This window comes from Stegodyphus dumicola, chromosome 9 (assembly GCF_044657685.1).
Source record: "Stegodyphus dumicola isolate Sdum_Otavi_A_Nest chromosome 9, ASM4465768v1".
Lineage (NCBI taxonomy): Eukaryota > Metazoa > Arthropoda > Arachnida > Araneae > Eresidae > Stegodyphus > Stegodyphus dumicola.
This window is the reverse complement of record NC_140776.1, coordinates 142,892,138-142,912,765: the sequence shown is the minus strand read 5'-3', so window position 1 is coordinate 142,912,765 and position 20,628 is coordinate 142,892,138. Positions and strand designations below refer to the sequence as shown.

Genomic DNA, 20,628 nt, shown 5'->3' with positions numbered 1-20,628 from the left:
ATTGCCTAAAACTTTTTAAAAATTATAATTAAATGCCTTAACTCCACTTTCCCAGAGGCCACCAAATTAAGATGCTCTTGGTGAAAGAAAGCTCTAATCAATTCCCTCAGCTGACATGTAACTAGCAAGGCCATCATTTGGTTTTACAACTAAATATTTCCTAATATACTTCTATGAAATTTTTAGCACTGTCTGAAAATAATTTTGAACATAAACCTCTATGACAGAAGTTCTCAACCTTTTGATTAATGCATACCATCTAAACAAAAACTGAAAACCTTTAATACCACCACTACAAAGTACCACTACAACCACCACTCTTAACAAAGCTCAGATGGCACAAATTTACGAGTGTTAGAGAAAAAACTCAGTCAGGATGTTGGGGTTTTAATTTTTTAATTGAATAGTTCAAAATATTTTGCTTCTTTGCGTACCACCTACACTTTTCTCTTGCATACCACTGGTTGAGAACTCCTGCTCTTTGAGCCACAAATCTCTTTAAACATGCTAAGAAGGCCTCTGATATTAAATCAGTGACAATTTTGAGGTGAATGGCTTTTGTAACTAAGCATATAAAAATGCACATATATATTTTATGATAAATTCCCTTCTTTCAATGTTTACATTCAACAAGGAATGGGCCACAAAAATTCACAGTTGAATGGGAAATCAAGCATCCTCCTCTCTCTCAATAAATCATCCATTAATTGTTCAACTCCTATAGGTTTCACTCTAAAATACTAAATGCAGTCGTACATTACTTTCTTACATGTTGCCTTACCTTGAACTGGACAAAACTTTTGCCTAATATAATATAGAAAAGTAGTAAGGCCTAGATTAAAATATGGTTTACAGTAGAATTCTAAAATGAGCTTAGTTAATTTATGACCTTTAGGCAGGATAATTGGGAATTTACTGTTAAAATTTACATTAGTATGCTTTATTCTGCCATTCACTCTTTAGCTCTCTGTCTTTATCAAAGAAACAGTTTAAACATTTTAGCCTATTTTTGTCAGGACTTTTTTTTTTTTTTTTTTTTTTTTTCACAACATACACGTTTTATCCCCTCTGGAAACTCTTTTCTCTGAATCTCTTGTATTCAGAAAATTTCCACATAACTGATTTTCTCTGTTGTTAAGGGTCCCAGTCACTTTTCAGATGGTCTCTTCAGGTTGCGGATAAATCTGAAAAGATAACTTATAACATGCTATATTTTTGAATAATTATTGCTAATATTAAATAACTCTTAAATAAAGGGGGTTAACAGTCACAGTAAGAACAGGTAAGTCATTAAGTTCTGATTGCTTAAGTTCACTGTATATCTAAAAGCAATGGCTCCTTTTTAGCACTTTATAATACCTGTCTTATGACACACATTGTAAAATAAACTTCCAATTATTGGCAAACTATTAACTTATTATACAATCATATTATGCATACATAGCTAGCAAAATGTTTCTTACCATTTTGGGGTCAAGCACTCCATATGACACAGCTTCATGAGACTTTTCCTCATATAAAGATGTATTTACACAGTTAACATGAGCTTGCTGGCGTATGTCTATAGCACTTTGCAAACCAAAGCTAATTTTGCAACTAAATATTACAAACAAATAAGTAAATAAATAAAAGTGTAATATGACAAATAAAACATTAATTAAATTTAAAACATGCATTAATTATTTACGATAGGAGTTTCAACAAGAATATCGAACATTTCCGATATAAACAGACTAGAACTGCGATTAGTTAATTATGAATATTTCAAAATTAGAAAACAAGGTGTAGCAGATTAATAATTAATTCCTACGAAAAAGTAACTCATGATTAATTGCCATTAACATATAATCAAAATCAAAATCATCTTATGATCAAATAATAATCTTATAATCAAAATCAAACTAATCTGACATTAAAATACAAAATTAAATACTAATGAACTAATTAAATGATACGAAAGAGTAAATATATAATTTATAAATTTTATATATATACTAAAAAAGTAAAGTAAAACTGAAACTTACATTTTTTTTAAAGAGATGAGACTCTCTGAACTGCTCTTTCACCATGATTATTAAATTATTACGAGCAATTACGAAAGAAAAAATACCAAAACATACAGTTAATACCACGCGCACACCACTTGAGTATACTACAAAATTAGAGTAAAATTCCGGATAAAAGCATGAAATAAAAATTCAAGCTAAATGCACTTTCACAACAGAAAATTATTTGCACCAAAATGTAAATACATGAATTCAAATATTGCATCATAAAATCTGCACGGTGACGTTGTTGCCAGATACATAAAGAAAAGTTAAGAACTTTATTCTCAAGGTCCGTAGAAAGACCCAGGGATAAATAGAAGGGCTAGCTCATTTCTTTGTTCGACTCCTCGCCGACGCGAGCCTGATGGGGGGACGTAACAGGCAATAATCTGACGTCACTGTGATGCCACCTGTCCTGATTTCCCGCGTTTAAAACAGTAGTTTCATTGAGCTGCGAGACAATTTTCTAGAGGTTACATATCCCAAATTAATTTCAATAATATATATATCTGTTTTCTAATAATGTATATATTTAAAATAATTTATATATATGCAATTTTAGTCAGTTTTTATTTTAAATTCTATATTGTAAAGTATCGTTTACGTAATATGGCTTTTTGCGCTGCAGTAACGTGCCTAGCACTTACAGAAGTATGAAAGGATGAGATATTTTATTTCATGGAACCAAAGGATCCAAATGAGAGTTTGCTTTTGACGAAAGAATGGATACACAAATGTCACAGAGAAGATTTTATTAATGTGAAGAGCGGAAAAATCTGCAGCGAACATTTTCTATGCATTGTTTATGAAGATGATATGAAAAATCGCTTGTTTGGATAGCCACAAAAAGAAACTGTTGAAATGGAATGCTGTGCCGAAAGTAAATTATGATGACAATAATAAATCGAAATTGATGATGACAATAATAAATCGAAATTGATGATGACAATAATAAATCAAATTTTAATGATTTTGAAATAAAACTCACAAATGAAAATGTAGATCCTCCTGAATGTTTAAGGATAAACAAGAATGCATGGATAATTTGAAGAACAAAATAATATCCTTATAAAATTGTATTACAGTATTGAAAAATAGAGAAAAGAAAAATTTTAGAATGTTTGTTCTGCGACAAAGAAGGCGGACGACAGAAATTGGTGTCAGAAATTAAAATCTCAAATAGCGAAATTTGGGGGGAGCACAAATCGGAGAATTTGGAAAAATGTCTAAAGCATATTTTTATAAAGACGCAGATTAATGCATTACTGAAAAAGAAGAAAAAAATCAGGTGGACTAGTGAAAATATTTCACGTTGCATTGTCATAAGAGCTCTGTCATCTTAAAGCTATGATTTTTGGAAAGAAAAAAAAATAAGAAAAAAATTGGAATATCTTTACCTAGTATTATCAAATTAAAGAAATGGTGTTTATTTTATTTTTTAGTGTTTTCTAAATTTTAGTGTAGTCCAAGAATTCAAAGTAATGTTCTTACTCTAAAGAAGGAAAGAGGCGAATATTTGTATTCCGTAGAAAAAATATGCGTTCTCAGTTTCGACGAAATGCATATAGATTGAAAACTCTGCTATGACTCTAAACTGGACTAAGTTGGTTCTTTTCAAAATGTGCAGTTTGTTTTAATCAGAGGTCTCATTTCGCGCTCTGCCTCAAATTACTGAGAAACCGCGTTTTAGACAGAGGATTTGTTTTAGAAGATGTAACTGTTTTAAATTTTGATATTATTAAAGAGATTTTAAATAGAGATTGAGAAGAAATCAAATTGTGTCACAAACTAAAACCAAATTATTTAATGATCAGCGAAACGAGAAACAAAATGTCGCTCCAGAGAAAACATTATTTTCAAAAAATACCGCAAAAGGTATACTCTACCCCACAGGAAATCAGAAAGCATCTGACTTCTATGAGTTAATCGATAATATCTTCGGTATTATGAATAGTACCAAAATAGTACCAACAAGAATAACAAGTATTTAACAAACTAATTTTGTTAAGTACTAGTTAAAGTTATTCTTATTGTGTCCTTTGTAACTAATTATTGATTAGATTTTGTGCTAGATTAGCATTCTAGATAAAATATAATAGTATAAAACATCAAAGTATAAAAACTGAGCATAAAAAGACCTGCTTCCTTTACTCACACTTTTGAAAAATTAAATAACTGTTTTAGGTACTCTGAATAAAGCTATTTTGTCAAAATTAAGGTAACAATCTTATATACATTTATTTAATTGTAATATAGATATAAGTATAAATTGCAAAATTATTTTAAAAATATCTATTATATTGAATCGTAAGAGAATTATAACAATGTAAAATTTACAACTAGGCAAAAAATCAAACGTAGGTTAGCAGAAATGTTGCCATATATGTCATATATGTTTAAACCTATGTCAATGTAAAGTTGTTTTTTGAGTAAATTTAAATAGCTGCTATTATAGTTATCTTAGAAGCAGTATAAAAATTCTCTCAGTTAGCATGCAAATAAAGAAATGATTAGAAATAAACGTGCATTAAATAAAAAAAACCTGCAAATAAAAATTTAAAAAAAAAAAAAAAAACCACGGAACTTTATGTTAAAAGAGGAGCTCATTTTATCTATCATTTTAAAATTGAGTAAGCATTATTAAATTTTTTAATGGTTCAGTCTAAAATGCATAAAGCAGTAACATTGCCTCTTCCAAATTATAGCTATCTTTCACACACAGCTCATTTTAAACGCTGGTTCAAAAACGCTAATTTTCAAGCTGTGAATTATATTGGCGCGCTCAGTGTCATCATGGCTACGTCATCACTTCTCACTTTCTGCTGCAAGGGGAAAAGCTCTATGAGCTAGCCCTTTTCTTCTAAGTCCTGAGAAAGACCTACGGACCTTTCTACGGACCTTGCTTTATTCTAACCTTTTTGTCTGCAATAAATCGCATGATGAAACTCTTTGAATAAACTTTTGCGGCTCTTTTCTCTAAAACAGCAATGAACCTTTTTTTTCTTTCGAGTATCTTTTAATGAGAATTTGTAATTATAGACTACCTTTGACCTTCCTTTTGAAAACGTATGTTACCCACCCGTCCTCACAGTATCCTCGCAATTGTTTTATCAAAATCAAATAAACCGATTGCAATGCATAACGTCAGAAATATAAAAGTTGTTCTTTTTGATGAAACATACATTGACATGTATCTAGTGCAAGGCTATACAAGTATAAGACTATACTTGTCTTAAAATCATAAAACTGAAAAATCGCGGACCGACATGTAAAGAAAAAAATTTACCTAAGAAACCTATTGTAGAAGCAAAAAGATACACACACACACACAGATCGTATTTTATTCTCGAGTGTCAAGATGTAGAAGCATCTTTTTACTCGGCTTCCGATAACAATCTGGAAGGAAAAGAAAGAAGAATAGTGTAGTAGGAGCATGGAAATGTAAGAAAGGAAGGAGTGGTCAAATCGGCATTAGAAGTGAAGCACTGCTCCGAAGCTTCGTTCACTAGATGGGGTGTTTTTTGTTTACATTCAGAAGCCATGGACCTTATAAGAAATAGACTAACCCAAACGGGTTTTCTCCCTGGTCTGAGGCGTTGCCGGCTGTCACCTTGATCACATCCGGAGGAGTTGGGATGACTTGCAGAAATTTAACATTGGTTGCCCATTGCAGCGTGTATAATTGTCATGAAAAAGCTGGTTGTAGCGCCTCATTTCACAAATTAGAGTTTCTCCATATTTTTATTTTTGAAATTGAGATTGATTTTTAAAAATTTAGCATATTTATCAAGCACAATTAACGTTCCAAATAATTATAAAGCTGTTGCATGCTTTCAGGACTGGATTTTTTTTTAGCTTTTCCTATGCTGTAAGGAAATTTGTAACTACTTCTTTTAGAAAATAATATTTTTAATCTGAACTAATAGAAAATTTCAAACAAGCAATTTTCTCTTGCAATTTTTATGCTTTTTATTGGTGTAAACAAGTAAAAAATACTAAAATATTTAAAAACGAATTTTTGAAAATTTTGTTTAAAATTCTAAATTGTTTATAAACATTCTAAATTGTTCTATTTTTTAAAATTATAGATGAGTATTATAGCACAATTTCTATAAAGAAATTTTATTTCAATTATATTTCAAAATACATCATAGTCATAAAGACTTTTGACTCCTTAAATATTTTTATACATTTAATTCTAATATTAAAATTGTATTTAACCGTAATAATTAATTTTGCTTGTATTTTATAGTGATTATTTTTTTAATTTATTTTTAATTCTGTATAAGATTTTTTTTATTTACTGTTAATTTAATTTATTAGCCCGAAGGGGCGGTAACCTAGAAAGGCTGTTAGTTTCGAAGCGGCATTTTGCGCTGTTTTACTATAAATGTCCGTGTTTCCTTGCAAATTGTTGTTACCAAATATTATCGCCCTGTATTATATGTAAAGAAATTAAATAATGAAGAATCTGTATGAATACATATATGTTTCTCGCACTGTGACAAAAACGACAGTATCTAGAGCCATCAAATTTTGAATAATGTAATCCTCCACCCAAACACAGGCATCTGGACGGCCGAATTTCGAATTTGTTTTAATCTATTTCATATTTTGTAAAACAACGAATTTTTGATTAATAAACTCAACGAGTTCAAAGCGAGAACTATACGGAAAATAACAGTTTTATCTCCAGTGCGGAAATTCTAAAGATATGCTGTTTTCAAATGTATGTGGTTTACGGGCGAAGAACATGATATTCAATAAATATAGGTAACACAGAAAACTTTAAAAAAAGAGTGCTTCTAGATTTTATTTTATCTTTTTTTTTCTTCACTACGCTCAGAAAATTTTATGCTGCGAATTTTATGAATTATTAAAATAACTAATCCACTTTAATGTTAATAATTTAATGATCATAGAATCAAATAAATATGAACGTTTTGTAATGTTGTTATAGTTTAGAAAATCACTGCCTGAAAATGTTCATTAAATTAAAAAAAATTATCAGATCTTGTTTAATTTTACTTTATTTATTTCAAAGCATCGCGCACTATCAACCTTATTTAATTTTTAGGCAAAATAAATTTTGTGCTTAGAGTTTTTACCGTTTTACCAAAGTAAAGATGTTTGTACAAGAATTACGCGTGGAAAAAAAATGCGAGAAATGCAGTAAAAAGTGCTTTAATGAGATACATTAAATCCTATTTCGAAAAAAACTGTGGCTTTCATAATCTCATCACTATACAATGTATCACATTTAATAATTAAAAAGAGTTATGTGATACAAACGCCATAGGTTTCAGTGTTAAAGTAAACCACATCGTCCCTACTCTTTCTTGCCGACATGTCGGTGACACGCGCCCCGCCCACTGGGTTAGTCTACCTCTTATAAGGTCCATGTCAGAAGCTCGTTTGACAGCGCTCTGATAGTATTTCGACACACGACAGTTCCATACAAATCGAAAAACGGGACAATTCCGCAATAAAGAAACATCCCTAGTATGATGGATAATAGCAATTTGTATAGTTTAGAGCGACATTTACGCAAAAATCACATCTTGGTTATTTTTCGATAACTAACAATAGCGATTTTGATTATGAATTTGTTTCATAAAATTCTAAGCTGTTGAACTATAAAAATATAGATTTTAGCAAAAAAGTTATGCTTAAAGAATGAAAAATACCTCACCGTACTTTTAAAATTGTATACATTTTTCGATACCCTTAATATAGTATTCGCTACTTTTATTTTATATACCAGAAGCCAAAATGTTTTAAATAAAATTAATTTTTTTCACATCCACATATTATTGTAAAATGTACTTTTTAAAATTAGTGTAAATTACTGTACATGAAAAATATAGTGAATGCACAGAAATTAAAGATTTCCACATGCCGGAAATAAAAAATATGAAATATGTATGGGTATTTATGCATGTGCTTCCAAAAAGCATGTATCTGCCTTTAACAAAATACGTAAATATTTATTAAATTATTTATAAATGTATTTGAAATGAAGGATTTATTCATTCCTAAACAACTGTGAAAAGTTACTGTGAAGAAATCTAATTATTAAGTGTATTTACATTTATAATTATTATAAATATTATCTAAATATATAATAACCTTAACATTGAATTGTAAACATAAATTGACATCCTGTTGACCAATACGTTATAAAACTATTTAAGCAAGAATTGTTCGTACTGAAAAGCAATCTGTTAAAAGGTATTGTAATGCAATTTCTATGAGATGCGTATTTAAGAAAGCAATAAAGAAGAGTTTTGGAATATGTATTGTTGAAATTAAGGGTAAAAAATCTAATAAGTATAATTAAAAGAATTATTACCCTTACATTTTAATAAGCCAATTACAAGTTTTAAATAATATTTAAAAATAATCCTTACTTTTTTAATAATCCTTACTTACTTACTTTATTCCCTTTCAGAAATATTCAGAGAAAGTTAAGTACTATTTAAAGTTTTTCGCTATTAAATTAAAAGGTGCTCTAATTTGAAATGGACCGAATAGAGCATTAATTATAAACTGACTTATAGTTTTCGATTTAAAAGATGCCTGAGAAGCTAAAAATTCATGTCATATTTGAGAAAGTATTTTAGGAAGAAGCTCTATAAATAGAAGAGAAATAATGCATAATTTTAATAATACAATAAACTTTGATCTTAATTTTTGTAATCCTTAACCGAATCAAATCGAATTACCTTATTTTTTTTCTAATGTAATTAACGAAAACTTGTGAAAATATTTCAAATTAAACCATTCTGAGCAAACAGTTCTGTGAAAAGTATAGCATTTAATTCCGTTCAGAATGAAATGTTGTTTAAAAACGTATTCTTTTCATATACTGAAGTATTGTAGAAAAAGAAAATGCATACATTTATATGCATATTTACGACGTAATTACAAAATATTTATCGTCTCAAAACCCATTGAACTCAATGGTAAATTACCCAATGTTTTGGTCACCAAAGAAGGGATCGCCAGTGCTTCAAATCAGGGTATGGGAAAACCGGTTTAGGGCCACTCCATCTAACTTCCTATCTCTATGAGTAGGAGGTGTAGGAGGGAGAGGGAGTGAGGTCAGTGTCGTTACAAGATGTAGCAGCGGGTGAAAGACCGCAGATCAATTTAGCGTGAATGAGTCAATTACGGATGTAATTCTTATGTGGGTAGGATGTCACATGGGTAAGGATGTTTTTCACTGGGATGCAGGGAGTGTCTGAGAGTGCTAATAAGGCTATTACTGTGGGTTTGTACTGAATGAAAGAATTGACCGCTAATCATTTAATGTACTCTTAAATAGGTTCGATTTGAAGGTCTCTATGAATGTAGGTGTTTGGAATGCACCAAGGAACATTGATAACTTCTCGTAATTTTTTTTTTTGTTTTGTTTTGCAGTACTTGTAATTGTTTAATATTAGTTTTAGCTGCATTTCCCCGGATCGGAGCTGCATAAAGGAGGGCTGGACGAAGTATGAAGCGATATAAAATTAATTTGTTTGTAGTAGATAAGTTGCTTCTTTTACCTAGAAGAGGTCGCATAGTAGCTGAGGTAATTTTAAATTTTTGTGCTACGGAGCAGAAGTCGGTTCTGAAGGTAAGTTTTTAATCTAGTGTGACTCCAAGGTATTTGGTTTCATTAATCCAGTCTATTTCTTCTTCAAATATTTCAGGGGTGGAGGATAGTAGTTCATGTTTCCCTTACGGAAAATGATTGCCTTTGTTTTATCAGTGTTAATTTCAATCTTCCAAAGGGTGACCCATTTTTCCATTTTTCCAGCTTTATGAGATAGTTTTGGAGTTGGTTTCTTACGGCGATTGCTGTGCAGGCTTTAGTAAGTATGGCGGTGTCATCAGCAAGAGTGCAAGATGAACAGAAGGGTCTTTAGGGATGTCTTTCGTATATATATTAAAAGGATATGGTGAAAGTGCTGCCCCTGTGGGACACCAGTTTTGATTGTTCTAGTGGTTGAGTAAGCATACCAATTTTGTTTCTGAATTTTCTGTTGCTGAGAAAAGAGGCTATTAATCGAATAAAATGATCTGGAAAATTAAGAGTGATTAATTTGTAAATAAGGCCGCGATGCCATACCCTATCAAAAGCTTTCGCGATATCGAGGAATATGGCACCAGTCGGAAGCTTGCAGTTGTAGCCTTCAATGATGATGTTGATAACTCTAAGAAGTTGGTGGCAAGTGCTATGATGATTACGAAAACCGAATTTTTCTTCTGGGAGAAAATTCATGGAAGGGTGAATTCTTTGGATGTGGAAAAGTAGAATTTTCTCACTAACTTTAGGAAGATGACAGTAAACTGATAGGGCGATAGTTCTGTGGGAAGGTGGGATTTTGTTGCGGTTTAGTGAAAACGATTATTATAGCTTGCTTTCATGGGCTAGGAAAATGAGCGAATTTGATAATGTTGTTGATTATCTTAGTTAGGCAGGTAAGAGCGTTGATAGGAAGATGCTTCAGTGCTATGGTCGAGATGCCATCGTACCCTGGGGCTTTCTTCGTCTGTAAGGAGCTGCTGGTGTTGGCTACGATTGTTGGGGTTGTCAGGAAAGTGAAGTTGTACGGAGCAGGGGTATTAAGGAAGTTATTGATCACCAGACTGAGCCGTTGAATATGGTTATTGTCGTACGGAGTGGGATTAAGAGTGAATTCATCTTTTATATAGTCCGCAAAAGATTTAGCTTTATCTTCTTCTATATATGAAATTCCACTAGGTCCAGCGATAGGTGGGATAAGTTTATAAGGTTTCTTGAATTTGCGGGAAATGTTAAATCCTCTATAGCTAGGTTAGTTAGGAAAGGGGTCTATTTTTGGTTTTTGAAGTTCTTGATTCTTCTATTGATTCTTTTTGCATAGAGTTTAATTCGCGTTTGATTTGTGAATCCCTGGTGCTTTGACATCTTTTACGCAGCCGGTTTTCCTCTTTAATACTATTTCTTTATATCGGCAGGCAGGGATAGGAAAGGCTTGTTCACGTAAAAAGTATTGGTGGCTTCCCTTGAAGCAGAATTGATGCAGTTGGTAAATTTTGAGACTTCTTGTTCTACTTCATCTTTGTTGTTGATGAATGCGTTTCCTTGTATGGAGTTATTCAGAATGAGTATTTGATCCAATTTGTAACTCCTATACTTCTGTTAAGTGAGGGGGTATTTATTAATGGGGATTTCAAATACAATGGGGTTGTCGTTAGAAGAGAGGGCTGTGATTACAGAAATATTGCATCTGTTAGTAATGCTATTTGAGATGAAGTCAATTGTGGTAGCGCTATTGTATCCGTAATGGATGGGCTCGTCTGAAGCATGAATGTTATAATTATTTGGTTGAATGAGGTTAAATATGTCATTTCCTTTCCTGTTTGCAGGTTCCCGATTTCAGCAGGGGTGTTTGGCATTAAAGTCCCTTCCGGCAATCGTAGAAGTATTATATTTAAGGAGGCGAAACAGTTCTTGTGCGCTGGGATTATTATTTGGTGAGATGTATATAATAGAAATTTTGAATATTTTTTCTGTTGTGTTACTTTCGAAAGTGCTGCTGGGATTTGGAATTTGAGAGTGTTTTATGCTCATTTTAACAAATGTGATAATGCCACCGCCTCTTCCTGTCTCCCGATCCGTACGGTAGGTGTTATAATTAGCATATAGTACTTTGAGTGCTGGTCTAAGGTGAGTCTCTTGTATGAGTATTACGTCAGGTTCAATTTCAATGATGAGGTTGGATAATTCATCTTTTTTATGGTGAAAACCGTTTGCGTTCCCAGAGAGGATTTTTATTTTGCACCTATTCTTGAATTTAAGATTGGAATTAAAGATGATTTCCTATTTATTCAATGATTTCGACTACTGCGATTATTTTGTCAAGAGGTGATTTCTTGGTTTTAATAATTTTGACTCCTTGTATCCCTATTCTCCAGACTGTCTGTAGCGAAGAGAAGTCGAAGAGGTTTGACAACGAGGATTCTGCGATGTTGGTAGTTTCTTCTGTTGGATTTTCTTTTTGAATGGAGGTTTGAGCGAGATTTTCGTTACTGTTGTTTGATGTTAGCGGAGGAAAGTCTTGTCTTCTGTTAGTCCAGGGATTGATTGCTGGTGGAGGGCTGGGTTGGAATTGAACTTGTTTGTTGGTCTGGCCGGAAAATTTGAGAAGTTGGCTGAGATCTTTGCAGTGATAACATGTGGCTGGCTGGTCGCGGCTATGAGGGCATTCTATAGGTTTATGATTCCCTCCGCAACGGATGCATATCGAGTCTCTGGTGCAGAGAAAGGAACTGTGAAAGAATCCCTGAAATCTATAACATTGAAAAAGCTACAGACTCCTCAATTTCTTCCGTGGAGTAAGTGCTACCTTTTTACCTCTTTGTACGAAGTAAAGGAAGTATTGTAATCGCGAAAAATTTCGGGTATCATATTTTAACAAAAGTTTCCATTTTGATCGCTCTTGACTCCGTTTGAACGATACTTTTGCGTGACATCTGTAGGTACTGTCAGAGTAAAGGACTCTTTTTTCCAAAACGGATTGAAAAAGGGAGTCAGAGGAGATTCTTTCATAACCGTATATATGTATGTATCTCTCATAACTCAAAAACGAGTAGCCGTAAAACGTTGTATATACATTGCCACTCTATTACCGGCCTCGGTGATTCCAGTTTTTTACTCTATTATGTTGGTAAATTGTGAATTTTTTGCTTTAACAATGATTGAATTATGTTGTTCTTACGTTGTTTGTGTCTTACTAAGCCTAACGAGGCTGCTATTTCTTTGCATTTGAAATTTTTAATAGAATATTGAATTAAGTGACTTGGTGAACAAACTTCAGTGTCTTTTTGTAAAATGTAATTAAGAGTTAACACATTTCCTAAGGATTTGCTCTGTTGTGTACTGTGTAAAATTTTGAACTATTGTGAACTAACTGTGTTTTGCTAACATGGAGTGGAATGAATCCTCTCCGTTTAATTGTGAAATTAACGAAAACGACGGATGCTGCCCGGGATTATGTGCTCACCCTTCCGGATGGTAACTCGACTCTGGATGATAACGGGCAAGACCTAACTGCTAAAGAAGTATATACGATAAATGACTTTATTAGTACTGTACATCACACGGAGAGGATAAAGCTAGATATTAAATCAAGAGGACTGGCTTGCCAAATGAACTATGGACTTTGTTGCTGATGAAACTCAGCGGAAAATACTTCAAGAGGATTTTAACGAATTTCGTGCCATTGCCGAGGGACTACTCACTACATATAAAGGTAAATGTCAAGCTTTGGGCACTTTGAATCCATCTATATTTAATCTGTCTAACAAAAAATTAATTATGCAAATGGTGAACTTAAAAAATACTTAAGGGGAGCTCATACACCTTAAACCCCTTATGATAAAAAATATGTGACTGTTGCAAGAATTGGGTTATTTTATTTATTTTAAAAGCAATTACTTCCAACATTTCACAGCTGACTACATAACATAGCTGCTTTGGAAACTAGTAACCAGAAAGTTTGTGTTGCCGCAAATATTTTTGTAATTTAATCCGCTTTGTGACAAAATTTTTCGTCATGTTTCCACCTTGCGCACATGATATTTTAAAAATGGCTAATGGTACATACTTGAAATTTGATGGAATTCTTTATATGGGCACTAATGTCTAACTGAACCAAAAATCTGATTAATATTTTAATGTTAAAAAATTGTATGCACGAAAACATTACAGATTTTTTAAATAAAAAAACATTTTATAACTCAACTCCAAATAAAATAAAAATTTAACATGAAATTCTTAGAATTTTTGGTTCACATTAGTTTACAAATGTTATAAAAGCCATATATTAAATATGGAATTAAATTATGGAAAAAAATATTTTAAACTGTGCGCGCAAGGTGGAAACATGACGAAAAATTTTGTCACAAACCCGATTAAATTATAAAAATATTTCAACACAAACTTTCTGATTACTATTTCAGAAAGCAGCTATATTATGTAGTCAGCTGTAAAAAGTTGAAAGTATAAGTATAAAATAAGTAAGCTATCCGGATTCTTGCAACAGTCACTCCAAGGTCAAACAATCATCAAAAATGTACCCAAAAGATTGATTAATGAGGCTCAAGATAATGAGGGGTTTATCTTCCTCAAAAATGATACCCGCTCAAGTAAAATAGTTAAATGCAATGTGCATGTGCCACTTACCAATAAATTTGGAAAGCTTTCCACTAAGGATGAAAATGTTTTTGATAATGATCTATAAATTCTTTATAATGATTGCATAGACACTCAAAATGGACTCGTAAATGATGTTATGAAGCCTGAAAACACAAAGTTTCAATTGAAGATATGCACACAGTTCGTTATATATCCGATTTCTTATTTTTGGAGGTTCGGTCTAGCTGTATAAAATAACATAAAGGGTATAGGAAATTTGACTGACCTAAAGGTTAGTTTGTCACATCCGGGAGATCGTTATAAAACGGTGTCCGGGAGATCGTTATAAACGGTTCGATTATCTCAGGTTCGGATAAGAGCGGTCCTACAATACCTTATTTGATAAAAGCTCTGAAAAATATGTAGCTGCATTTTAATTTCAATTGCCAGTAACAAAACTAACTTGGTGTATTGTGGTTGGCTACATGTTTAATGAATAATTGTTCTAAGAACAACATCCTTTACCTTTTTCATTTTTTTCTTTGATAAATAACCAGACTTGATTAAAAGGCTAGAATGAAATGCAGTACATCCCCACACCTCTACTGATGTTTCATTTCTAAAAAATATTGCTCTTCTAATAAATAATATACTACAGTATTTATTAGAAATACTGTCATATCTTTGACAGAATTTTATACTTGAAAAACGTATCAGGTATTATTTACATTTATGTGATATTTTTACGTACAATTTATGTGATATTATTTACATTTGGTACTCTAAGTTAAATTTAATTATACTGCTGTAGAGACATTAGGTTATTTTTAAAGCAGGAGTAATGAAAAATGAGCAAAGCCTTCCCCGGAAATCGAACCACGGACCTCTGGAATACGCGCCTAGCATGCAGACCACTACACCACGAAGGCATGCTAAGAAGGCGGGAGAAATACCTTATATACTGCCTCTTTTAAAGGGCGCCTGGGGTCTTTAGGGAAGTCAATCGCCAAATCCTGGGTGTGGAGAATCATCATCCACCACCTTTAGTTCGGGAGCCACTGCAGGTTAGTCAAATCAACATAGTTTTTGACCTCCCCGCCACTATTATAAATACTCGAGGAATTCCAAATAGTGAATGTGAACTTCTGAAGAAGAAAATTGAAAAGACTTATTTATTTACGTACTTAAAACTACCATTCCACTGTAAAGATTTGTTCTCAATATATCCAAATTCCTTTATCATCTTTCAAATTACTTTTTTTATTTCGATCAATAGAAAAAAAGTTCACAAATGTTTTAATGTTCTGAACTGCTGATCTATTCTTACGAATATTGGACAGATATTAAAAATGAAGAAAAGTTGGTAATAGAGAAAACTAAACTAATACCCGTTTAACAGCCAACGAGAGAAATCAAAGATAGGGCAAAACTACTAGTATTCGCTTAGCTTATGTATTTGGTGGGCTTTACTCATTTAGAATTCATTTTAAGGATTATTTTAGCAGAATCAGATTAAGATTCCTAAATATTTAAAAATATTTGCACAGCAAAATAAAATTCATGTATTGATCAGTACCTATGCTAGTAGATGTCCAACACTGAACATTAGGCATTTTTCGCTCGGTGCAATCTCTGCATTTTGCTGTTCGCTGCTAGCCAAACTCTGTTGCGCATTGCCTTTCTAAATTCTAAAAATTTTGCTATCTTGTTGCTCGGTGCTCTCAAAATTCTAAAAATTTTGGCGGAACTAGGGCGGCCGCACTGGCTTTTGTCTTAAAATTGCTACCTGCAGATTAAGTCCATGATAATAATTAATAAATATATATCAGTTCCTAAGAAAGTGAAAGTTCGTTTTATTCACTACATTTCTTTACTACAACAAAGTATTATTAAAATGGTATTACAAATTTTTAAATATTTTTCTTCAAGTTGACTTTTACAAAGATATAACAGGCTATTTCAAAGACATTATCTCTGAAATATCAAACAATCAACAGCACTACGTTTGTCAGAGAAAACTTCTTGCATTTCTATTGACGGCTGAAAAAAGCTATTCTATCATCAAGAGAGCGAATACAAAAAATTAAATACATCTATATTGCCGATGATGAACATTTTAGTATGTGGCTTCAGCTGTACATTTTTAACGCATTCAGTTTGTTAATTTTCTTCATCACACTGTCAGTCTTATTAAATCGTCTTATTATCTGTGTAATTTGGTAAGATTCATAAGGAATTAAATGTACTTATAAGGTACTGATTACTAATTGAGTTTATTAATTTCTTTGTAACGATTCAAGCACATTTCTGAAATGAAAATAAATCGTAAAGTTAAATAATTTGCCAAACAAAATGCAAAAATAAAAATTCTGGGAGCGATTCTATAATTGCTGCCGCATTGGGTAGGCTAATTTGAATTTAATTATACTACATTAAAAAAAAAAAAAAAAAAAAAAAAAAAAAAAAAAAAAAAAAGACTTGAAAGTGTATTTCCATTATGAGTCATTAAGAATAGTTCAAAAATTACATTTATTAAGCTAAGGTGATGGAGTTTTTAATGCTTACACGTACAGTATAAAGAACCAATACCAATAATATAAAAATACCAATAACTAAGGGCATTAATCTTATGACAAATATGAATGAAAGTTAATGGAATCTGTATTTTCGCAGCTTTTGAATAAGATTTTTATGACACTGTAAATTAATTTATAAGGTATTTCTCTCGCCTTCTTAGCATGCCTTCGTGGTGTGGTGGTCTGCACGCTGGGCACGTATTCCAGAGATCCGCGGTTCGATTCCCGGCGAAGGCGTCTGCTCATTTTTCAGCTCTCCGACTTTTCCAATTAACCTAGTAATGTCTCTACAGTGGTGCCCGAACTAAAAGGGTGTTGGATGATGATTCTCCACACCCAGGGTTTGGCGATTGGGTCCCCTAAACCCCAGTCGCCCTTTAAAAGGGGGAGTATATAAGGTATTTCTCCCCCTTTCTTGGCATGCTTTTGTGGTGTGGTGGTCTGCACGCTGGGCGCGTATTCCAGAGGTCCGCGGTTCGATTCCCGGCGAAAGCGTTTGCTCATTTTTCATCTCTCGGGCTTTTATAATTAACCTAAGGTCTCTACAAAGTAACCCTATGTGTGGATTTCCTGGGGCATTATTCACGTTCATTCTAATGACAATGAAAAAAATGAAAAATTGATCTCCGAATTAATAAAACCAATAAATATTTTTCAAATTCTTTTGACAATAATACTATTTTTAGTGCATGTTCTTGAGGTTTTTCATTTGAAATAACAGTGTAGGATTTAAGATATATGAAGTGTACCAAACATATATGATTGCAGTTGTGTTTCCCATAACTGCGTTTTAACATTGAAAGCTTTAATGCAAATATACAAGCCAGAGTTAAGCTTATTCTCTACTTGCAGCTCTTTATTGAGAACACTTAAATGGCCTGTTAAGTTAAAACGAAAAGATAAAACTCTTATGCAAGCGTCATTATGTTTATTTATTTATTTTTATTTTACATTCATTAAATCAAGCATTTTAAAAATAAAATTTCCATCCATTAAACCATTACAAATTTTACCCTTATTAAATTATTACTATTCATTAAATCAAGAAACTATTTTAATGCTCCTCGTCGACTGAACCATCTAACCTCATTACAATAAATCATTACTCTGAACTCTTTTAAGCAATGTAATAAAGTTTGTGCGATCCATTTATAAATTTTACTGTGTTGGCTACCGTTTCCATAACATTATGTATTTGCAAACTTTTCGCACGAAATGCATCTTGATGAATAATGCGAGCTATGGCCCAATTATTCTGAAAGTTTCCCTTCTTTGTGTATGTTTTGCAATTTTACTGCTACTACATTTCTTACCAGCGACACCATCACTTTCAAATCCAACTATTTAATCCAAATTCATATATATTTACTACAGTTTTTATTTCAGAAAATGTATATTGAACCACCAGTTTTTTCTTTCATAAGAATTACTTCTATTAATTCCACATTTACTTCAAATTCTTCAGGAAAAACTCATAGGAAATTTGTGATGGGGAAAAAGATTTCTGATTTGTGATAGGCCGTAGGGATTTGTGATTGTTAACATTCCCATTAAACTGCAGTTAACTATGCTTCAAAATTTACACTTTTTTCTTTTAACTTACTTCGTTAATTATTAGCAGTTTCGTTATCATGTACTGCTACTGGACTGACTAGAAAACTAATATTTTGAAATAATTGTTGGAAGTTTAAGCAATCTTTAAGGAATTCGCCATTCATTAAATGACTTTCATTGTTTTGCAGTGATGTGTGTGAAGAAGTAATACTTGAGTGAACTATGGCTTCACTGGATTTATTTGCCTGACCTAAAGCAATTTTGTTGGAGTTGTAAGTCAGATTTCAGAAACTATAACAATTCTCCTCTCAATTCGCCGCCCAATATTTCAAATGTTTCTTTATGGTTCTTTTCGCAATGGCAACCTAAACTGCAATCTTATGGAAATATTTCTTTATTACAAGAAAAACGTACAAGTCTATTGCGTCGAACGCTACAAAAGTACGTTTTGTCTTGAAAACTATGCCCACTTTTCTTTTACTTTTTTTTAAAGACATGGCTTGTTGATTGATTAATCTGTTAATTAAATTCGTTATTGTAATTTTACTTGCAAGATTAAGTCAACAAGGTGAATTTTCGTATTTCGCAAAACACAAAAGTTACGCTGAAGTTCTAAACGATAGGTTTTTATATAATATAAATCAAACAAGCGCAAACAAACAGGTTTCGCAAGCCGTACGTTAGTTGTCTCAAACTATATTATAATATGAAGTGTGCAGCTGTGCATCAAGCAAATCAATTAGTGATTAACTAAAAAAGGATATATATCAGCAAGACCAGTCGTTGAGGTGTTCAAGTTGTGCCCCACACAAAGGCTCCTGATCAGGAGCCATTCCATTAAGCAAATTAACACAGGATGAAGCTACACTGCCGTGCAAAAATTAAGAACGAGAAGGAAAATTTGCATGAAAGCAGAATAAGGCAACAGAATGGACCGAAAGACCAAACAAGATATACATGTTAAATCGGCGAACTAAGCGACTTAAGGCATGCGCGTCACATCATTAGGAAGTTGGAAGAAGGTCGAAGTGTTTTAAGGTATATTTAAATTTTATAACATTTATTTTAATTTATTTGTGCTTTCCTTTTAACTCTTGTTTCAACTTACAACTCCCTACCAGAATGAGGTTTTAGAATCGCGTTGAATGCAAATGTGTTAGAAGTAGTATTAAAGGAAGGTTCAACTTACTTTGTGAGAGATACAGTGGATGGACAAAAATATGGAAACACCTTGTGAAATGCATGTTTGAAAAGAAAGATTGATTTTAATGAAATATGTAGGTGGCGCTGGCGTTTTTGACTACTGACGCCACCTATACAACTTCGCAAATGTGCTAAACAGTTCAGTTGTTGTCGGAGTACTGTTATGTGAGGTTGTCATTGCATTATGTCAGAGTTAACAGACTTCGAACGTGGGCAAATTGTTGGAGCACGTATGGTAGGTTCTTCCGTAAGCAAGGTAGCCGAGATGTTTAGTGTTTCAAGAGGTACTGTATCGAAGATTTATTCCGCATATTTGAAAAGCGGAAAAACATCATCTGCTAAATCACAGCGCTGACGAAAGTGTGTCCTGAGTGATCGTGACAGACGATCATTAAGGGCAATTGTGACGAAAAATAAGAAGATCACAGCTGCAAAAGTTACTCCCGAAATGAATGTTGTGTTACCGAACCCTGTGAGTACCAAAACAATTAGAAGGGAGCTTCATAAACAGGGAATTGCTGGCCGTGCTGCAATTGAGAAGCCACTCATCAGTGATGCTAATGCCCGTAAAGGAAAAGGTGGTGTTTAAGTCATAAAGCCTGGACTATAGAGCAGTGGAAGCGAGTTATATGGTCTGACGAGTCTTCTTTCACATTGTTTCCCACATCTGGCCGAGTTTACGCCTGGAGAACGCCATCTCAAGCCTATAATACAGACTGCTTGTTGCCAAGAGTGAAACATGGCGGGGGTTCTGTTATGGTTTCGGCAGCCATATCGTGGTTCTCTGCTAGCCCCATGATAACTGTGTCAAGGCACATGACTGCCAAGACTTATGTGAACATTTTGGCCCATCAAGTTCATCCCATGGTACAAACTTTGTTCCCCGATGGTGATGGTGTCTTCCAAGACGACAAAGCCCCTGTTCACACAGCTCACATTGTCCAGGACTGGTTTTCTGAGCACGAGGATGAGTTGTCCCATCTCCCCTGGCCACCACAGTCACCAGACCTGAATATTATCGAACCTTTGTGGTCTACATTGGAACGGAAAGTGCGTTCTCGTTATCCACCGCCAACAT

The 20,628-nt window shown here is 33.0% G+C and overlaps 1 protein-coding gene across 4 annotated transcripts in view; it reads right to left on the bottom strand.

Annotated features, from left to right (window-relative positions):
* The window catches only part of LOC146995499 (DNA-directed RNA polymerase III subunit RPC1-like), a 67,166-nt gene that overhangs the window by 14,845 nt on the left and 31,693 nt on the right, over nucleotides 1-20,628 (bottom strand). For 3 of the 4 annotated variants that reach the window (XM_085824177.1, XM_085824174.1, XM_085824175.1), the window contains exons 1-2: nucleotides 2,025-2,384; nucleotides 1,464-1,596 (exon numbers count right to left, since the gene is read on the bottom strand). In XM_085824177.1, the coding sequence (XP_085680303.1) occupies nucleotides 1,464-1,466 (3 nt within the window). In that variant the 5' untranslated portion in view covers nucleotides 1,467-1,596; nucleotides 2,025-2,384. Of the gene's footprint in view, nucleotides 1-1,463; nucleotides 1,597-2,024; nucleotides 2,385-20,628 lie in introns of those variants that run through there. The other variant, XM_085824176.1, reaches the window with a different exon arrangement.